The sequence below is a fragment of the Pristis pectinata genome, chromosome 34 (assembly GCF_009764475.1).
Source record: "Pristis pectinata isolate sPriPec2 chromosome 34, sPriPec2.1.pri, whole genome shotgun sequence".
In the NCBI taxonomy this organism is placed as follows: domain Eukaryota; kingdom Metazoa; phylum Chordata; class Chondrichthyes; order Rhinopristiformes; family Pristidae; genus Pristis; species Pristis pectinata.
Window position 1 is genome coordinate 9268299 of NC_067438.1, and position 21613 is coordinate 9289911.

The following is a 21613-nucleotide window of genomic DNA, read 5'->3' on the forward strand; positions in this document are numbered from 1 at the left end:
ATTTCAATGAGGTCTTGTGCCTGCCTCCTTGAGCAAATAATGTGTCAGACGCTCTCCAAACATTTTGTCAGGAGGGTGAAGTTAGATTTACCCACTCCCTTGTCAATCACATCTTGCTGGAAGGCTGGTCCGTCCTTATCCTGAGGCTGAAGTTGTCCACAAGGCCTGGTTTCCTCCGACCTCAACTCGCGCGAAGTTTCTGCCCCTACCGCAGGGACAAATTTTATTTCACTTTAAACAGTTCGGTGATTTATTGGGACAATGAATTTCTTACCTCTTCCTGTGTAGTTTTTCAGTAGACGCAGGTACTTCAGAAAGCATTGGGTTGGTGGTGAGGTAGATTGTCTGCTTCACTTCCCGTTGACGTTTGCTCTCATGCAGTAGAACAGCAACAGTTCAAAGCACAGAACTGGCTGAAAGGAAAACAGGTAACCGCTAATGTCACCAAATATGCTCAACAACAGACTGACATAGTAACGTTTGACCACCGTGTTAAACTGTCCTCTACGGTTCTCGATAGTGATCTAATCTTCAGATCTTAGGCTCCCCCACTCTGGGTGACAATTTTTAGCTCAAGATCAGAAATGAATCCCTTTCGCTTTCAGGAGAGATCGAAGCCCAGACCTTGGCTCAATCCCAAAAGCAAGAAAATGGACACGGAATCTGACCAGAATTAACTGACTAAACACTTTACACAGGTGGAGGCAAGAAAGGGGATTGACAATGTTTATTGGGGCTGTGTGAGGTTATCAGCACAAGAGTGAGGTTGGCATCTGCTACATTCCACATAGAAAAGGCATCAGAAAACATAATGGCACACCAACTGTTTAATAAAGGAACACACACACACACACACACACACACACACACACACACACAGGGACAGGTGTAAATTGCACTCAGCCTTGCTTGGTGCTGGTGGAGATGGGTCCAGGGTCTTGGGCGGGGAAGGGCCTCAGGATTAAGACTGGGTGTGAGAGATCCAAGACCTTTAAGGATCAGAAGTGGGTTTGACCGAGATCATGGGCTGGGTCTCTGGGCATCAGGGGTTCAGAAGTATCATAGAGTCAAACAGCATGAAAACAGGTCCTTCAGCCCAACTGGTCCATGGCGACCAAGATGCCCATCCATAAATCTTTCCCATCCACTGTCTTTTAAAAGTTGTTATTGGACCCACCGCAACCACATCCTCTGCAGCTCATCCCACATATGTACTACCATTTGTGTAAAAAGGTTACCCCTCAAGTTCCTATTAAATCTTTCCCCTCTCACCTTAAACCTATGCCCTCTAGTTCTTGATTCCCCAACTCTGGAAGTGCACTCACCCTATCTATGCCCCTCAGTTTTGTGCACATCTACAAGATCACCTCTCAGTCTCCTACTCTCAAAGGAATAAAGTCCTAGCCTGTCCAACCTCTCCCTATAACTCAGTCCCAATTCCTGGTAACATCCTTGTAAATCTTTTCTGCGCTCTTTCTGGTTTAATAACATCTTTCCTCTAGCAGCGCAACCAAAACTGAACACAATACTCCAAGAGTGGCCTCACCATCATCTTGTACATCTGCACCATGACCTCCCAACTTTTATACTCAGTGCCCTGACTGATGAAGGCCAGCATGCCAAAATCCCTCTTCACCACCCTGTCTACCTGTGACTCCACTTTCAGGGAACCATGTACTTGAATTCCAAGGTCCGTCCATTCTACAACACTTCCCATTCTCTGTGAAAGTCCCACCTTCATTTGACTTTACAAAATGCAACATCTCACACTTATCTGAGTTAAACTCCATTTGCCATTCCTCGGCCCACTTACTCAGCTGATCAAGATCCCCCTGTAGTTTTTAATAACCTTCTTCATTGACCACCATACCACTTATTTTAGTGTCATCTGCAAACTTGCTTACCATACCTTGTACATTCTTATCCAAATCATTACAGATAACATTGGACCCAGCACCAACCCCTGAGGCACACCACTAGTCACAGGCCTCCAGTCAGAAGAACAACCTTCCACCATCACCGTCTGCTTCCTACCATCAAGCCAGTTGTATATCCAGCTCTCCCTGGATTCCATGTGATCTAACCTTCCAGAGCACTCTACCATGTGGACCCTTATGCAGAGCACCACTGTTGGAGGGAAGGATTTTCCAGACTCCAGTCTACAGCAGGGACACAGCAACTGCCCTCACAGTGACATCTGAAACTGAAGGCTGCCGTGTCCCGTCTAATCGAGAGGAAGATTTTCAAGCTTCATTTTATGGTCTGGGCTGATAGTTTGCAATTCTTGTACTTCTCCTTTATCCTAAAATAAACAAAATGCGTTTGTTATATGTGATGACAAATCTTCACAAATGACTGAGATACAGGCGAGAGAGAAAGGGAGAAAGAGAAAAACAGATTGCACAGAACGGATGATGTAAGGGAGAAACCAAAGCAGCTCCATTCTGCAGAAGCAGACACACTGGGAGAGGTGGTAAATGTCCAGAGAAGAAAGTAGTGAAACACTAAGAGGAAGAAATCCAACCACACACTATCCACCTTAACGGCGGTCATGATTCCCTCCGACCCATGTGTGTCCATATATTAGAGAGCAGGAAGATTACAATGTGTGTACATGTGTGAGGGAAAAAGAGGGGGAAAGTTGCCTAATAAACTATCCTTTGAACACGAAAAGAAAACAGCAGGAATTTATATTAACAAAATACCTGTTCTCCTTCAGCACAGTTGTTTCCATTAGTTCCTTTGTTTCTGCCTGTAATGAATTATAAATTCCAGATAGATAATACACATTATTGTCAAAGGTGATTTGTTCCTCACCTCCAGCCACTAAAAAGTAACAATAACCCTCACTTGCAGCAACACACAGTGGAGCTGGAGGAACTCAGCGGGTCAGACAGCATCTATGGAGGGAAACAGAGAGTCGACATTTCAGGTTGAGACCCTTCATCAGTCTCCAATCAACCTCATTTGCTCTTTTGTTTTAACCTGCTTCAGTGCATTTTATTCACAGCTGAGTCATAGATTTGTACAGCACAGAAACAGGCCCTTCGGCCCACCATATCCATGCCAGCCTTTTTGTCCATCTGCACCAATCCCATTTGCCCATGTTAGGATTGTGTCCTTCTATGTCTTACCGATTGAGGTGCCTGTTGAAATACCTCAAGCATATCAATTGTGTCTGATTCCACCAACTAGTCTGGCAGCACTTTCCAGACAGCAACCACTCTGTGTGAAGAAAACCCACCCCTCATATCCCATTCATAACTCCTGCCTCTCACCTTAAACCTAAACGTTCTTGTTTTTGACACCCCTACCACGGGAAAAACATTTTCACTACCTACCTCATCTCTGCCTCTCATCATCTTTTATACTTCTGAAGGTCAGTCCTGAGCTGCCTTCAATCCAGGGAAAATAAACCCAGCCGATCCAATCTCTCTCCATAACTAAAGTCCTCAAATCCAGGCAACATCCCGGTGAATCTCCTCTACACTCCCTCCGACGCAACCACATCCTTCCTGTAGTGTGGTGACCAGACCTGCCCACCATCCCCAAGTGTGGCCTAACCAGCGCATTGTAAACTTACAACATGATGTCCCAGGTCTCATATTCTACGTCCCAGCCCATGAAGACAAGCATGCCATATGCCTTCTTCTCTGCCTTATCAACCGACATTGCCACTTTCAAGAGACTAGGAATCCCAGGTCTCTCTGTTTAACATTCCTTAATACCCTACCATTTACTGTACATGTCCAAGCCCTATTTGACTTCCCAAAGTGCATCACCTTGCACTTGTCAGAATTAAGTTCCATTTGCCAGTGGTCCGCCTAATTTTCCATCTGATCCATATCGATAATACATAGGAGTAGAATGAGGCTATTCTGCCCAACGTCTCTCCACCATTCAATCGTGGCTGATTTTTTTCAACCCCAATCTCCTGCCTTCTTCCCGTAACCCTTAACCCCCTTACCAATCAAGAACCTATCAATGTCTGCCTTAAGTACACCCCAATTACTTGACCTCCACTGCCTTCTGTGACAACAGACTCCTTAGATTCACCACCCTCTGGCTGAAGAAATTCCTCCTCATCACAGTTTTAAAGGGACGTCCCTTGATTCTGAGGCTGTGCCCTCTGGTCCTAGGCTCTCCCACTGATGGAAACATCTTCCCTATCCAGGCCTTACAGTATCCATTAGGTTATATCCTGCTGTAGCCTTGGACAACTTTCCTCACCGTCCACAACACCACTAATTTTGGTGTCATCTGCAAATTTACTTATCGTACCTCCCACATTCACAGCCAAGTAATTAATCTACATCACAAACAGGCAAAGGTCCAATCCCAGCTGTACACCACTATTCACAAACTTTCAATCAGAAAAACATCCTTCCACCACGACCTGTGCCTCCTGTCACCAAGCCAATTTTGGATCTAATTAGCCAGCTCACCTTGGATCCCGTGTGCCTCAACCTTCTGGACCAGGCTACCATGTGGGACCAGGTCAAATGCCTAACTGAAGTCCACATAGACAACATCTAACACATTGCCTTCGTCAACGTCCTTTGCTATCTCCTCAAAAAACTCAATCAAATTAGAGAGACAGGATTTCCCCCCCACAAAGCCATTCTGACAATCTGGAATCAGCCCCTGCCTTTCCAAATAAACATGATTCCCATCCCTTAGGATTTTCTCCAATAATTTCCCTCCCGTTGACACAAGGCTAACAGGCCCCTGTAGTTACTTGCCTTTCCCTGCTGCTCTTCCTAAATAAAGGAACAACATGAATCACCCTCCCGCCTGCGGCTAAAGAGAATGCAAAAATCTCTATCAGGACCCCAGCAATCGTTTCCCATTGCATTCTGGGATAGATCTCATCCGGCCCTGAGAATTATTCACCTTCTGCCTTCCACATCTAACACCTCCACCTTCTTAGTACTGACAAGCTCCAGACTACACTAACGCATCCCTCCCTGAACCTGTCATCCTCTTCTTCCTTCTCCTTGCTGAATATAGAGGAGAAATATTCTTAGAGAACTTTGCTCACATCCCTTGGCTCCTCACAGAGATCACCCCTTTTGTTCCTGAGGGGACCCCCTATGTTTCTAGCTACCTTCTTGCTCCTAATATACACAGAATTATTTAGGATTCTTCTCAACCTTATTCCCGAACTAACTTATTTCTCAAATACTCATCTACACCCACAATAGTCTTCCAGGGACTCTCCTGATTGAAGGTGCCTAATCCTGTCCTATGTTTCCATTATTTTCCTGATCAAACCTTCAATAACCTTTGTCATCCAAGGCTCTCTAATCTTGTTACCTTTGCCTTTCACCCCTACTGGCACATGCTGCCCCTGAACTCTTGCGAACTCTCTTTTAAAGACAACTCCCATTTGTCAAATGTTGTTTAATCCACAAGCACCTGCTCTCAGTCTGAGGTTGAACACCAAGTGCTGACGGTATCTCTGATTAACGGACTGGGGAAGGTCCAGGATCAGTCAGTGGGAAAAGGTTAAACCATCAATGGAATCAACCCACTGCTCTGCTCTCTCTACACACATGACCGTGTGGCTAAGCACAGCTTAAATGCCATTCATAAATTTGCAGATGACACCACTGTTGTTAGTAAAATATCAGATGGCAACAAGGAGGTGTACTGTAGTGAGATAGATCGGCTGGTTGAGGGGTGTTACAACAACAACATCGCACTCAACGTCAGCAAGACCAAGGAATTGATTGTGGACTTCAGGAAGGGGAAGTCTGGAGAACACACACCAGTCCTCATTGAGGGGTCAGCGGTGGAAAGGGTGAGCAGCTTCAAGTTCCTGGGTGTCAGCATCTGAGAGGATCTGTCCTGGGCCCAACACAGTGATCAATCATGAAGAAGGCACGCCTGTGGCCCTACCTCATTGGGAGTTTGAGGAGATTTGGTACGTCACCAAAGAATCTTGCAAATTTCTAAAGGTGTACAGTGGAGAGCATCCTGACTGGTTACATCATGGAGGCTCCAATACACAGGATCACAGACTCAGCCAGCTCCATCATGGGCACTACCCTACCCACCATCGAGGATATCCTCAAGAGGCGGCGCCTCAAGGCGGCATCCATCATTTAGGTCCCTCACTATCCAGGACATGCCCTTGTCTCATTACGATTGTTGGGGAGGAGGTACAGGAGACTGAAGATCCATCTCAGTGTCAACTATGGCAGATACTCAGGTCCAATCGTCCAATTACTCTGCAGTTCCCCTACGGGAGGATGTTGCACAGGGAATTACATCGCCAGGCGTTCAGGACATGGAAACAGGGTGACCACTGCCTGCAGCACACTGTGGAATTTCTGCAGGCGGTGTTACCGCTTTCCACTCAAGTAAAAGTAAATCCCAATTGTATAACATTGAGGCAAAACAGCAGTCTGTAATTGAATATCTGGGCCCAGTTTTCCCAGACGCAGGAATAGTTTCCATCTACCCTATCGCTCACCATTGATATCTTCAAAAGTTCAACTACACCACCCCTTAGCTGTGTAAACAGCAGTTTTTAAAGTCCATCTTAATTTAACATTCCAGTACATCTATGCAGACCTCCCACAAAAGGCTGGTGCATCCTTCCTGTAGTGTGGGGCAGATGTCTGTTTTGTTCAATAACTTGCTTTCAATTATGTAAGTTTCAATTGATGAATGATTTTTTTCAAATATCTTCTGGAATCCAGACACACATCAGGGATGGATTATGCTGGGTGTGGCCAGCAGTTCTGAACTGAACCACCGATGTTCACCCATTAAGTCTAAACCTCCTGCAGGTCTCCCTGCTCCCGGCTGTGGGACTGAGGACCAAAGGTGCTGGTGGTCCAGGTAAAGCAGTTTACAATGTACTGAATGAGAAACTCCTTTCACTCCAACCTCTCTGCAGAGCACCACAGTGAGCATTATCATCTAATGAAAGAACATTTGTGCACTTACCTTTAAAGATAATCCAGTAAAAGAGGACAAGGTATGTGTCAGTAAGAGATAAAATGTGACACACAAACAGGCTCAGAAAATAAAATGCGATTCCCAGAAGTTCTGTGGGAAAATGAACAAGAACGTGAAAGCTGTTAAAGATCCATGCAAACTTGTTATGGTGCAGAAGGAGGCCATTCTGCACATCAATGCTAGCTCCTCAGGAAGCAATCATAATCCTACCTCCATTCTCCTCATCTTCCCCTGCTGCTTATTCCCTCTCACATGCCCATCAAGTCCTCTTTGATTCTTTTTACCACTTACCTACTAAGAGCAGTCAATTCACCACCCAACACATCTTTGAGATGCAGGAGGAAACTGGAGCACCCACGGGAAATCCAAGCGGTTACTGGGAGAATGTGAAAACTCCGAAACCAACTGCATCCAAGGTCAGGATCGCTGGGAATGAAAGGTGCTGTTGAAAATAAAACTGTTGGAAACACCCAAGAGGAATTATCACCATGCCTGAAGGAGAGAGCCCCTTATACTGTCACTGCCAGGACTGTGAGAACACCCCCCCCCCTCAAACCGCATGCTACTAGATGGGGAGGAGAACCCTCCTCACATCCCTGCCCTATGTATGAATGAAGACCCTCTACCCAACCTCGCTGCCACTATCGGGATCAAAGGGCATCTTTCCCTCAGTCCTCACCTCCAAACAGACTTGGTGCTACAATGAGATGTGACAACACAATGCAGCAAACAGGAGTGAATTGAGACACCTCCTCTCAGGGTCATTTTTCCAAGAGACCAATTCAAAGGTGATTCCAGGATCATTCCAGGTGTTCCGTGTCACTGCTAGCACCACCTCACAACACGGCAAAAAATGGGCATCCCACAGGTCACAGGGACTGAGGGAAGGGGGGTGGGAAGCAGGGAGAGGGTGGTGGACAATTGATTCACCACATTTTTCTCTTGCTTTTGTTACCAGGAGTTGCCTGCAAGTTCATGCAAGAGCAAAGTAATCAGTAACAGTTACCTCCGAGTGTTTTCCACCTCTGGCGGTCCTGCAACACGGTTGCATGTAGAGACGCTGCACAAATCAGCAGTCCCGCAATTGACACAGCAACAATTACAACGTCCATGAGGGAAAGGCCTGCGGTTAAAAGCAAGTTCAAATAATTAGGCATCTAACAGGGGGCACCAAATGCCAATTGATGCAACAACCATACTGTTCCATCTATTTGCTGTAGAGAAGGGTATGTGCCAACCCCTGCCCAGTTTCACCAACCCGTGACCCAGGCCGACACTAACTAACTCTGCTCTGAGGTGGGTTAATGACACAATTGTTATACCAGCCAAGAATTGATTACTTGCTGGGGCCTATTCAGTCCCTATGGGTCTCTAGTCCAATCTTTACATCTCACCCTACTGCTAGTATTCTGCTCTGGCTGCTCCTGCTGGTGTTGGAATGGCCAGGACTTGAGTTGTACATTATGGTGCAGTTGAACATGTCCAAGATGAGGGCGGCATGGTAGCGTAGCGGTTAGCGCAACGCTATTACAGCGCCGGCGATCGGGGTTTGATTCCCATTGCTATCTGTAAGGAGTTTGTATGTTCTCCCGTGCCTGCGTGGGTTTCCTCCGGGTGCTCCAGTTTCCTCCCACATTCCAAAGATGTACGGTAGGTTAATTTGGGTTTTAAAATGGGCAGCACGGACTTGTTGGCCTGGAAGGGCCTGTTACCACGCTGTAAATAAAATTTAATTTAAAAAATGTAATTTAATTTAATTTAATGGGTTGCTTCTGCTGACACCTACAGGTTATGGAGAAGCCCTGATGATTTGGTGAGAAGGCTGTTGAATTTCCCTCCCTCAATCTGACCAGGCTCTGTCACATTGCCATTCATAACTGGAGCCACATATGAACCCATCCCTGTGGATAATTCCTTGCTGGTTCCCTTCCACTGTTACGTCCTGTAATTTTTTTCCATTCTTTTTGCCAGAGGATATTCCCAACAGATTTCCACGATGGAAAAGTTTCGAGAGATATGAGTCAAATTCAGGCAGATGGGACTAGCTTAGGTGGGCATCTTGGTCGACAGGAACAAGTTGGGATGAAGTGCCTGTTTCCTTGCTATGTTAGAGGAGAGAAAGCGGTTTCTGGATCAGAAGGTTGATGCCCACATGGTCAGTGGCACCCCTCCAACACTCACACGTGATGGGTACTGTAATCCACTACTTTCCTCCTGATGTTATGGGCTGGTACACTAGATGGTACATATGGGCAGGGAACAGGACTACCTTTTAGGCAGTTGGCTCTACTTCATCAGTGAGATGCATTATCTGCCCCTTGATACCATCCCATGTGTTGGAAGAATAAGGATAAATAAACTGAAGTAACCAACTCTAAAAGCGTTACAAGAACAAGAGATTTCCTGAAAGTGTCATTCAAGGCTGAGAAAGCAGTTAAAAGCGTACAGGCTCTTGGGCTTCATGAAGAGAGGCATAAAGAGCAAGTCATGGTGAAACTTTCTAAAACCACTTCTGGGTGGGAATGAAGGTGATTGGGAAAAGAACAAAAAATATTGAGTATTTTTTTATATAAACACAGTATTTGGAATGGGATCTGGAATTCACTGTCAGGAATAGTGAAGGAAGATTCAATTGTAGTTTCATCAGAGGACTGGATAATAATCTGAAAGAAAGAAGTTGTAGGGCTGTGGGGAGAGAATAGGACAGGAAGACTCGGTGGATTGCTCAGATAGAACCAGGAGATAGTTGATGGGCCAAATGGCTTCCTTCTGTGCTATAACCATTCTGGGGTTCTGTGAATTCAATTACTTCAGCTTTTGCCCATCTCTGCTGCACTGCTGATTTGCACAGGCTGTGTTCAACGGCCCAGCAATAGCAGGTGGTCACAAATGTTAACTGTAAAATGTCACTCACGAATAAAGCTTACCTTAAAGAATTAAGGTGAAATTTGCCTGGATGGAGCTGACGGGATTGGTTGTGACACAGGTGTACATTCCACAGTCACCAAACGAAGTGCTTGGGATAACGAGGGTCCCACTTTTATCCATTAGCTGGTGATGCTGTGAGATTTCCCCTCTGTTTTTTTGCCATTGATACTCATTTGAATCTCCACTGACATCACAGGTGAGCTCGACGGTGAAACCCAGTGACTGGGTGTTGGTCAATATGGAAGCTTCTAACAGCTCCTCTAAAGGAGAAAATATTGATTATCAAATTCTGATATCCCTGTCTTGACTTGGAATGGAGGTTCATACACAACAGAGATACATAGGAATTAAGAGCAGGACTAGACCACTCAACCCCTCGACCCTGCTCTGCCATTCAGTGAGATCACAGCTGACCTGATGGGACACATTCACATTTCCCCACAATAACCTTTCACCCCCATGCTGATCCAGGATCCATCTACCTCTGCCTCAAAAATATTCAAAGATCCAATCCATCTTCTTCAAAGAACGGTGGAAGCAAAGACTCGAAGCCCTTTAAGAGAGGGGAAAAAACCTTCCTCTGTGTTAAATGGGCGAAGTTTCATGTTTAAACTGTGACTCCCAATTCGAGGTTCTCCCACAAGAGGAAACACCCCCTCCACCTCCACCCTGTCACAACCCCTCAGGATTTGAAGTGTGTCAATGAGGCCAACATGGCTTCAGCAGTGTCAGGAAAGGGAAGGAGCTATCTCCAAGATTCACTAAAAGGGACTTTGAGAACGTGGAACAGAAAAGCAGGAGGAGAGATGTTCATTTTGCTGCAATCAGGGGGAGTCCAGGGACAGGTTTCAACACCGACTAAACCAGAGGTGATAAACATTTAAACCTGAAGCTGATGAGGAAACAGACCAGAGAATCACATCACAGCAAGGGGCCATTCAGCCCAACCCACTGTGCTGGCTCCCACACACCCTGTTCTTTCCCTGCACCATCACATTTCCTGTTGATAGTTACCGTTGAATCTGCCTCCACTCTATGAGATCTACTACTGAAGGTAATTCTCATTGCACCCTTGGAATTTTACTGAACATCTTAAATCTGTGCCACCTGGTTACAAAACCACCCGCAGTTTCTGCCTCTCCACCCTCAAGACCACTCAGAAATCTGAACACATCCATTAAGTTTCCCGTTAACCTCAGCTCAAAAAATATCAATACCAGCTCCTGGTTTCACTCGGCATGATTCAAGCCTTGGACACCTGGTCAAGTTCTGGTAACTCCCTTCCGCTTCCTCCCAAAGGCCTCAACACCCTTCCCAGAGTGCTATGCCCAGAGCTGGACAATGCATCAGAGGCCTAATTACAGATGCACATAAACCCTTCTATGTGTAGCTCCACAGAAACCCTTCCGTGTCGCCCCACATAAACATTTCTCTCCGTAGCCCCACATAAACCCCTCTGTGTAGCTCCACATACGCATATCTCTGTAGCCCCACGTATACAAATCTCTGTAGACCCACATAACCCCCCCCCCCGTGTAGCCACAAACACCTCTGTGTAACCCACATAATCACTTACCTGTGCACCCCCATATAAACCTCTCTCTGTGTAGCTCCACATAAATCCCTGTCATATTCCCGTTCCCTACTTCCCACACTCGTCCAATGCATTCTGTACCTCCCTCCCCTCCAATCCCTTCCTACTCTCATCCTAATTCTCCACATTTTCCATCCGTCCACATTTCCATCCTCCTTCCATCCTCTCCAACAGAAAACTGTCTCTTTCGTCCTCTCGAACACAAAATCCCAAGCCTTGGGTTTGACAAACTGTTCTCCTTCTCCCATCCCACCACTACAGCAATGGATGGTGAATCACAATCCTGAGCGGTCTCCTTCAGGGAATGGCAGACACATCTCAGCCATGGGGATTGACTGAATGGTTGCATTCAACATCTGGTATCTCAGTGTTTATTCTACCAGGTAAGGTGTCCAACTTAGCCTCTACTGGAAACAACAACCACAAAAACTATGGTGGATTCTGTACTCAATCACACGATGAAACATAAAGTTACCTACCAAAGAGTCGCAGTTGTATTCTTCTCAGCTCTTGTCCATCTGCAATGAAGGTGTAATCTCCTTGGTCACCAGGTTCTGACCCATTTACCATCAGAGCACCATTAGAAGTATTGAACTGCAGGCGGAACTTGAACTGGTCACTCGGTTCCACTGAGGTGTGACCTGGGACATGACGTAAAATACTTCTGGCAAAGGAAGTCCAAATTATTTCATTCTTGCTGGGATCAATTTTTAGATCAGAATCCAGTAAAACTGATGAGCCAAGAACACCAACCACTTCTTTCATTTTATCTGTTATCACACATATTGATCGTTAAGGGGCCCTATTCCCTCCCCAGTTACCCTTTTGCTCTTAATGTAAAACCTCTCAGGATCCTCCTTTACTTTATCCACCAACACTATCTCTTGCCCTCCCTTTTCCCTCCTGATTCCCCACTCGTGTGCTCCTACATCTCTGATACTCAAGGGATTCTCTTGATCCCAGCTGCCGACACCTGACATACACCTTTTTTCTGACTGGTGCCTTAATATCCCTCATCAACCAGGGTTCCCTAATCCTGCCCACCTTGCCCCTCACTCCAGCATACTGAGCATGAACTATCTCACTGTTTAAGGCCTCCCATTTGCCAGATGTCGCTTGCCAGATGTCAAGTAGTGGGCGGGCCTTAAATGAGGGATAAGATTTAAAACTGAGGTACAAAGAAATTTCTTGTAATGTCTTGCCCCAGAGAGTTCTGGATGCTGGATCATTACAAGTATTTAAAGTGGAGATAAACATATTTTGAAAGATCAGGAGATTGAATACTATGAGGAACTGGTACTGGGAAAGCCTGGGGTAGATCAGCCATGGTCAAATTGAATGGCGAGTGCCTACTCCTGCTCCTATTTTCTTGTGTGAAGTGATCAGAAACTAGGAATATGCTATGAAAAAATACCCAAAGTGTCAGGGAACATTTTGCTTTACCGAACGAGTGGTCAGGGTCTATCTTGCACCACCAGAGATTGTATGCTTGCAGTCAAAATGGAGCCTGCATTCAGTACCCGAAAGGAAAGAATCGCCAGGGCTATGGGAGCGGCCATGAGACTTCCTCGCAACTGATGCAGTTGTCACTGTCCTGAAGAACACGGGTGACAATCGAGACGGTTGGTGTAAGAAATGACTCCAGAGCACAGTTGGGAGTTTTAACTAAGGGTTGCAAATCTCTCAGCACGTAACTTCGACGAAAGTTCAAGGCAACTGGAAAAGCCCGTTGGTGAAGACGACCTGATTAAAGCCGTCAGCACATCTTGCCGTCGCGTTACAAGAGTGACACTGTTTGAAAAATAACATAGGGCACGCAACGGAGATATTACAAGAATAAAGTAGTGAATGAGCTCTGTCTTTAGATGAGTGACCAGGGGAGAGCGCGAACGCAGTCCCCCACTACCACAAATTATGCAGTCGAGTATCCCGCATTTGGGGACATCGCAGGCGTCAGCACACCCGCAGTGCAATGGGATAGCCTCGTCCTGGAACCTCGGCCGTCCTGATCACCGACGGTTCCCTGCCAGGTAAGTATGCTTTACCCCGCTCCCGCTCACCCAGCCAACCACATGCATCACCCCTTAACATCAACACGAGCCACATTGTCAAACCTTACATTGCTTCTGTTTACCCACAATCAGCCTAGAGAAACGTATATCTCCATGTTTTGCCTTTCCCGTCTTTCTAGTGTTACTTTTCAACATTTCACGCTGTCTTTTCGCCCTCCTTATCTGCATATCTTCCTTAAATGGAAGCGGCCGACCTGCAGTGCCGCGGCTCCCCGCTGGGTGTCACACCGCCCCAGGGTTTCATTCACAAATCGCGGGCGTGGGGCTGGGAGCCGGTCCGGGGCTCCCGTCCGCTCTCTGAGCCTCTGCAGACCCCGCCTCGTCCTGTCCGGCCGGGACCCACAGACCGGGCTCAGCCAGCGCTCCCTTGAGCTCGGCTCACACAGGGTCAGGGCTCTGGAGGCCGTCATCTAAGCAAGGGCTTGGAGTGTGTGAGAGCTCTGATGTTGGATCAGTGTGATGAGGGTTCATTGAGGAAACGTGCTGTTGTGTAACTCGGAAACCATGCACAATTACACCCAGAATTGAAGTAAAAACCCCGATATGATTCCATTCCATCTAAAACTGGGGCCTTAAATCTGAATAAAGACCGTAGCATGACTTGGCCGTGGCAGAGGGGAAAATTTTTATTCCAAAATAAACTTTATTCATCATAAAAAACACTCTATATACAACAATAAAACAGTGCTGGCCTTTACATTCGTGTACTAATCAATCATTAGTGTTACCATTTTATATAAAAAACACAGCACCGATGCCACTCGTGTGGCTCCCTAGGGGCTACCCAGTCCTGTATTTACAATATTTAAGGGCTTCCTCGCCTGACCCCGTCCCTCCCTCTCCAGTGGCAGAAGAACCCTAAACTGTAGTCCTTCCCGACCAAGCCCTTGCGTTGGCTGCACCCAGCTTCAGTGCGTCCCTCAGCACATACTCCTGCAGCCTGGAATGTGCCAGCCGGCAGCATTCCCCTACGGACATCTCGCAGTGCTGGAAGACCAACAAGTTTCAGGCAGACCAAAGGGCGCCTTTCACCGAGTTGATGACCTTCCAGCAGCAGTTGATGTCAGTCTCAGTGTGTGTCCCTGGGAACAGCCCGTAGATCAGAGAGTCCTCTGTTACGCAGCTGTTGGGGATGAACCGGGACATGGACGCTTGCATCCTTCTCCACAGCCTCTTAGCAAATCCACAATCTGTAAAGAGGAGGGTGACCGTCTCTTCCCCACCGCAGCTGTCTAAAGGGCAGTGTACATTGGGGATATGTTGTCTGTGCAGGAAGGATCTGACCGTGAGGACCCCTCTCACCACCAGCAAGAGAGGAATTGGTGCTTATTGGTGAGTTCTGGGATGAGGCATTCTGCCAGCTGGTTTGGATGGTTTGCTCAGGGAACTACCCCACAGTAACCATAGTGTCTCTGTCCCGCAGTGTCTGCAGGACATTCCATGCTGACCACTGCCTGATGGACTCATGGTCACAGGTGTTTACTTGGAAGATCTCTTCCACAAAGGCAATGTCCAACTGACTGGAGGGTTGGGTGGCAACAGGGCCAGACCTATCCTCCACAACACCAGGGACAGGTAGAACCTCAGCACGTAGTGGCACTTGGTGAGTCTGGTGGGGAAGCCCCTTAAACATTGAAATGGTGCATCACCCCAGGGGGCCACATGGGTGTTATGTTTGTTCTTCATCAAGAGACAAACTTTGTGTGCGTTTAACATCTGAATGTTTTTATTAACCAACAACAACAGACTGGCTTACTTTCCATCTCTTTTTACAGCTACTTCCTGATCCCCCCTGTGACCCCTTGCATTGCCTACTGGAAACTGTAGTTCTTTATTAAAACTACATAATAACACAGTTAATAAAAATGTTCAGATGTTAAACCCATGTGAAGTTTGTCTCTTGATGAAGAACAAACATAACATGGTGTCAGAAGTTAGTGTGAGGTCTGTTACGGACTCAGTGAAAGTCCCTTTAAGATAGAGAGTGTGTGTGTTTGTGTGTGTGGGGCGTGCTTATGTCAATAGAAGATAAAGGACGTAATGACGTTGTTGAAGAGGTTAGAAGAAGGAGAGAGAGAGAGAGAGAGAGAGAAGGGAGAGAGACACCAGCCTGCTAGTTTTCTCTATCGATGGATGAGAAACAATAACTGTGTCTGCCACTGAAATCCATGAATGGAAGTTGGAAGTAATCCTGTGGAGTTCACTTTGTTGCTGACCTGTAGAAGGAAACAGGTATTTGTGTGTGGACGACCACAATTCGGATGCTTTTCGGGGTGAGGAAGTCACTACCGAGTAAACACTGAAGTGTCGTTTGGGGTTCCATCGTGGAACATTTGGATTTCGTATTTACTCTCCCTATGTTCTCTACATCTACGTCTTATCTTCAGACAACGGTGGTTGTTGAAGAAGCCCTTGCTTATGTTTCACCTTATGGCTTGCGGAACTGAACTTTAAGAACCATTCCTGAACTTGGAGTTTGGGACTTTGCCACACACACACACGAAGAGTTTAGTTTTGGGGTTAACGTTCGAGGTTTAACATTTTTGATTAACTTTTAACTTCTAACTTTTATTTTACATATTATCATAAGTAGTGATTAATAAAATAGTTTTTAACACTGAATCATGCTCAGTGTGGTTCTTTTGTTGCTGGTTCGTGACAGGTCTGAACAGGGAGAGTAGATGAATACTGTGTGCAATTGAGAAAGAGACTCAGTGAGTACGAAAGAAAAGCTGTAATAAGATGGCAAAGAGGAAGGCTCAAACAGCAAATGCAGCAGATGTGGAGGTAGACACATTCCAGAGATTTGTCCTGCTTATGGAAAGTCTTGCAATGGCTGTGGGAAGAAGAATCACTTTGCAAGGTGCTGCAAAGCTGGAGCTAACAAGAGAAAGGTGCACACAGTTGATGAGGAAATGGAGGAATTCTTTGTGGATTCTGTACAGACTGTGGCTGCTGGTAAAACAGGATGGATTGTTCCAGTAACTGTAAATGAGACAGTAATTCCATTCAAGCTTGACACCGGAGCTCAGGTGACTCTGTTATCCATGGATGATTATAAGACTCTCACAGTATAAAGAATAAGATTTACCCTGTGAAGTTAGAAGTGACAGGCTACACTGGAGAGAAAGTTCCAGTATAAGGGGGCTGTATGGTGACCTTTAAGCACAAGGGGCAACCCTTAAAATCACAGCTACTGATTGTAGAAGAGTACAGCCAATATAAGGCCTGAGTGCATGTGAAAAGCTCAACCTAGTGAAAAGGGTTTTCATAGTAGCTTCACATACCAAAGATGACCACACAACACTCATGGAAGAGTATGCAGATGTCTTTGAGAGGTTTGGATGCTTACCTGGTGTACACAAAATTCACATAGATGAGGCAGTGGCTCCTGTTGTCCATGCATGCAGGAAAGTTCCGTTTCAACTTAGAGATAAACTTAAACAAGAACTAACCCGCATGGAACGGATGAATGGCCTACAGAAAATTGAAGAACCAACAGATTGGGTGAGTTCACAGGTCATTGTGCAAAAGAAAAATGGAGCATTGCGGATATGTCTAGACCCAAAGTATTTAAATAAAGCCATCAAGGGAGAGCATTTTAAATTGCCAACACAGGAGGAGATCATGTCCCAGTTTTCAGGTGCCAAATGGTTTAGCAAGCTCGACACATTGTCTGGGTTTTGGCAGATGAAGCTTGATGAGGCAAGTTCGAGACTGTGTACTTTTAATACACCACAGGGAAGATATTGCTATCTTCAGCTGCCATATGGGATCCTGTCCGCACCAGAAGTCTACCATAAAACCATCTATATGATTTTTGAGGGCATAGCTGGTGTCGAGACCATGATGGATGACATCATCGTCTGGGCATCCACCAAGGAGGAAGTGATACTCGACTGAGACAAGTGCTTGACGTGACAAGGAATGTCAATTTGAAATTAAATAAAGAGAAATGTGAGTTTGGTGTTATGACACTGATCTTCATAGGAGATGTCATATCTGAAGAGGGAGTGAAGCCTGACCCAAGAAAGACGTCAGCCATTGAAAACATGGAGAGGCCCCAAAACAAAGAGGAGGTGAGACGTTTCTTAGGGATGGTGACTTACTTGGCTAAGTTCATCCCTCGACTGTCAACAGTATCAGCACCACTTAGGTCACTCCTTGAGCAACAAAATGAATGGATTTGGTCTCATGACCATGAAGAGTGTTTCCAGACGTTGAAAAGGGTCCTAACTGAAGAGCCCATGCTGAAGTTTTATGATCCAGAAAGGTGTATCAGGATATCAGCTGATGCGTCCCAGCACGGCCTACACACCAGGAAAATATATGTTTGCTGCTGATGTGCTGCCTCGAGCCTCGACAGAAAAGAGTGACCAACAGGTTAATGCAGACAATGCCAGGGGCCACATGGGGGAACTAGAAGTGGCTGTAAAAAGGAAAGGAAAACAAGCCAGTCTGGTGTTGTTGGTTGATAAAATGTACAGATGTTAAACCCACGGGAAGTTTGTCTCTTGATGAAGAAACAAACACAGCGCTAACCAACAACAGACTGTTTGCTTTCCCCTCTCTTCTCACAGCCACCCCCTGTTCCCCATGTGACCCCTGGCATTGCCTACTGGAAACTGTAGTTCTCTACTATAATTACATAACACAGAATAACACAGTGGGTGCAACTGTTTTAAAAAAGTGCTGACTTTATTAACAATACGACACTAAGAATGTAAACATTTTTTGCAGTGTTTTTCTTTTTGTAGATATATTATTATGAATAAAGATTATATTTGAAATTAGGAAAAGGAACTGCACAAACTAGCTCAGAGCTGTCCTTAATCTCTCGCTCTTTGTTAGCACAACACAGGAACCCAAAATTACAACTTCCTGCAATAGAAACTGAAACTACCAGTTGCTCGACTCTACATTGCGACATCTCTGCCTGTGGTCACGCTTCCTCATTTCCCAATCCTCATGGACTTGCGGTTGGGAGGTTCTGCAACCCATGAGGAACTTCACTTGTTCCTCATTTGTTGGTGCTTCCAGCGAATAGGTTCAGGGTCCTGGAGCAGATGGGGTTTGGGTCGTTCGGGGACGCGTGTGGCTCGGAATGGCGTCAGGACGGATGTCGAGAAAGAAATTCATTCTGGGTCTGAGAGTCCGGGACCCCGGCTCAGCTGCCAGAGGTTTTCACTCGGTCACCTCTTCTTGCTGCTGCTGCTGCGGGTTTGGGTGATTGGTGCCGAAGGTAAGGGAATGATTTAAATTTGAAACTAAATGCCACAGTCTCTATTTCTGGGCTCGGAAACGGAATTCTGCAGACCCAGAATTCACGAATTCACGAAATTCTGGGTCTGCAGGTTCAAGTCTTTTCTCACAGGCAGAAGTGTACAGGTGTAAATGCCCATGAAAATTACTCGTTTAGCAGCACAGCACATGACAAACAGAAGTTAAGTTGGTTAAGTTTAATTTAAGCAGACTCAATGGGCCTACTTCTGCTATTTTTGCTTTGTCTTGTTTGGTGAGGGAAACTAGTCACAGGGACCAATGACATGAGGGGAAGGAGGGGGGCCGCAGGGGAACTAGTCACAGGGAAGATGTGTGAGAATCCCGTACAATGAGTCACGGGAGATATTTTGGAAAAGTTCTGATATTCCAGCAAGGGCTGAATTGCTGTTGTGTTGGCACTGGCCTTCAGGAGGACAGAGATTGGGGTGGTGGTGGGTGGTGTGAGGAGGGTGATGATGGTGGGGGGGGTGGTGATGGGGTGGGTGGGGGGTGTCGGGTGGTGTGGGTGGGGGGTTGGTGATGGTGGTGGGGGTCGGGGAGAGGGTTGAGCAGTGGGGTTTAGTGGGTGGTGGGTGGTGATGATGGGGGTGGATCGGGGGTGGGTCAGGCAGTGGGGGGCTAGGGGGTGGGTGGTGGGGTGTGCGGGTAGGGGGGGTGGGTAGTGGGAAATGATTGGGCTGATGGTAAGACCAGTTTGTAGCTGCGGCTGCTGAAAGGTGTGTTCGTGAATCAAGGGGAAATGCACATTTCTGGACTCGGGGTGTGAGCCGACCGTCGTGGGTCCACTGAAGAAGGGGAGACAATGTGGGAAGTTGCGTAAAAGTTTGCAAAGGAAAACCACAAGTTTAAGAAGCAATGTATGATTCAGTCAGTGGACTAACGAGACAGTGAGAGAAATGGTCCATGATCAAATCAGTGGACAGACCGGTGAAAACATTTGGTGCTGACAAATTACAAATGAATAATCAGGCCAGTACTGAGACCCAAACAACAACGACGTCCAGACTGAAGCTGATCAAACAAGGGCTCAACTCATCGTGAACAAATAACTGTCCATGGAGGATATAAGAAGGGACGGAGAATCCACACTGGTGCAACATCTTCATGGAGACCAACCTATGGTAAAGAGAGAACCCCCTACATCTGGGGTGTGAGAGAGGGGCTGCCTAGTGACAATCGGTCTGTGTCTGGGACAAGGAGATTAGATCTGGGTAGCTCAATGTTGTGTGTCCAGCCAGTCATCTTGTGAAACTAATATCCTATCTAACTTGTTTTAGTAACTGTTTTAGCAGCCTTAATGTTATTGATGAGAATCTGTAAGGAAAGAGTTAAATTAGCCAAAAGTTATTTCTGATTCCTCCTCACTACCTGCAGTAGTGTGTAACACAAAATGTTGTCAGCTCGGACTGTGGGAATGTTTTCAGAACTTATGGCAGTACAGATGCACATCCTCGAGGTTAAATACTGGTGAAGGATGTTTTCTTTTTTGCAGACCTTGTGTCTCTGTTTCCAAGTTCGGTGTTTAGGCCGAGGGTCGCGAGTGATAAGCAGGTGCAGGCTGGTACCACTGAGGAATGGGAAAGCACTGGGGTAAAAGTTGTGTTAAGTTTTTGCGGCATATAAAAGGGGGCACCTTCTTTGTGCAAACCGGGACCTTCCCTGAGGCTGGGTCACAACCGGTGCTGAGACACAGACAGTGGCTGCGTCAAAGGCTGTCGAACGCCTGAGGGTCCCTCCGGCAGTCTATAGATCAGTTCGTTGGTTGATAAGTATTATTTTGCTTCCTTCTGTATTGTAAGTATTCTTCCTCCTTTCTGTATTTTATTCTTCATATAACTCTAATAAAGTATTTTCTATAACACATGCACAGTGCCTCCTTTGTTTGCAAATACCTCTTGCTGCTGAATGAGGAAAACAAAGAACGAATTTTAGAATATTTTCATTACAGTGTAGTGACTCGCCGCACCGGCATTGAACCGGCTCCCGACATCGCGAATGTCATTGGAGGCCCCGATCCAAGATGGCGCGGGGCCCTCGTCCTTCCCCATCGTCAGGCTAGGAAAGCTCGCGTGCGGGAAAGTCAGGTGACCTGCACGTGACGTCAGCGCTGGAACTGTAGCGCGGGAAGTTTTCGGATATTAAAGGCGCACTGCGCCCCTGTCATTCATTCGACTTCTGATTTCAAACCAGCTACTCTGTGTCTTCATTTCGTAGTGTGTAGCTAGCCGCTACATTGGTGACCCCGATGGGCCCAAACGTGTTTGGACCCACGATGTCTGCACAATGAGAGGTACAGGCAGTAGCCCTTAAGCTGCCCACCTTCTGGACCCTCAGGCCTCGTGTCTGGTTCGACCAGGCCGAGGCCTAGTTTCAGATTCGCCAGATCACCAGGGGCGACACCAAGTACTACTACGTGGTGAGCGCCCTCGATCAAGATACCGCAGCCCAGGTCGAGGCCTTCATCCAGGCGTCCCAGGAGGAGGAGGAGAAATATGATAAGTTCAAGACCTTCCTTCACGAGACTTTCGGCCTTTTCCGACGCGAACAGGCCTCCCGCCTCCTCCACCTCAGTGGGTTAGGTGACAGACCCCTCTCTGCGCTCATGAACGAGATGTTGGCCCTGGCAGACCGCCACAAACCCTGCCTGATGTTTGACCAGGCCTTCCTGGAGCAGTAACCCGATGACATCCACCTGCTCCTGGCGGATGCCGATTTCAGTGACCCCCAGAAGGTGGCTGCCCGGGCGGATATCCTTTGGCGGGTGAAA

General features: G+C 46.6%; 1 protein-coding gene and 1 non-coding gene across 5 annotated transcripts in view; one reads left to right on the plus strand and one right to left on the minus strand.

Moving 5' to 3' along the window:
* Positions 1-13365: 13365 nt before the first annotated feature.
* LOC127586146 (U1 spliceosomal RNA) lies at positions 13366-13529 on the minus strand. The gene has a single exon (XR_007958651.1). It is a non-coding gene; the product is annotated as a U1 spliceosomal RNA (small nuclear RNA).
* Positions 13530-18468: 4939 nt separating this feature from the next.
* The window catches only part of LOC127585771 (uncharacterized), a 46938-nt gene continuing 43793 nt past the window's right edge, over positions 18469-21613 (plus strand). For all 4 annotated transcript variants that reach the window (XR_007958592.1, XM_052043443.1, XM_052043440.1 and 1 more), the window contains exon 1: positions 18469-18805. Coding sequence is in view for 3 of the 4 variants with exons in the window: in XM_052043443.1 (XP_051899403.1) it covers positions 18532-18805 (274 nt within the window). In the remaining variant the exon portion in view is untranslated. The remainder of the gene's footprint in view (positions 18806-21613) is intronic.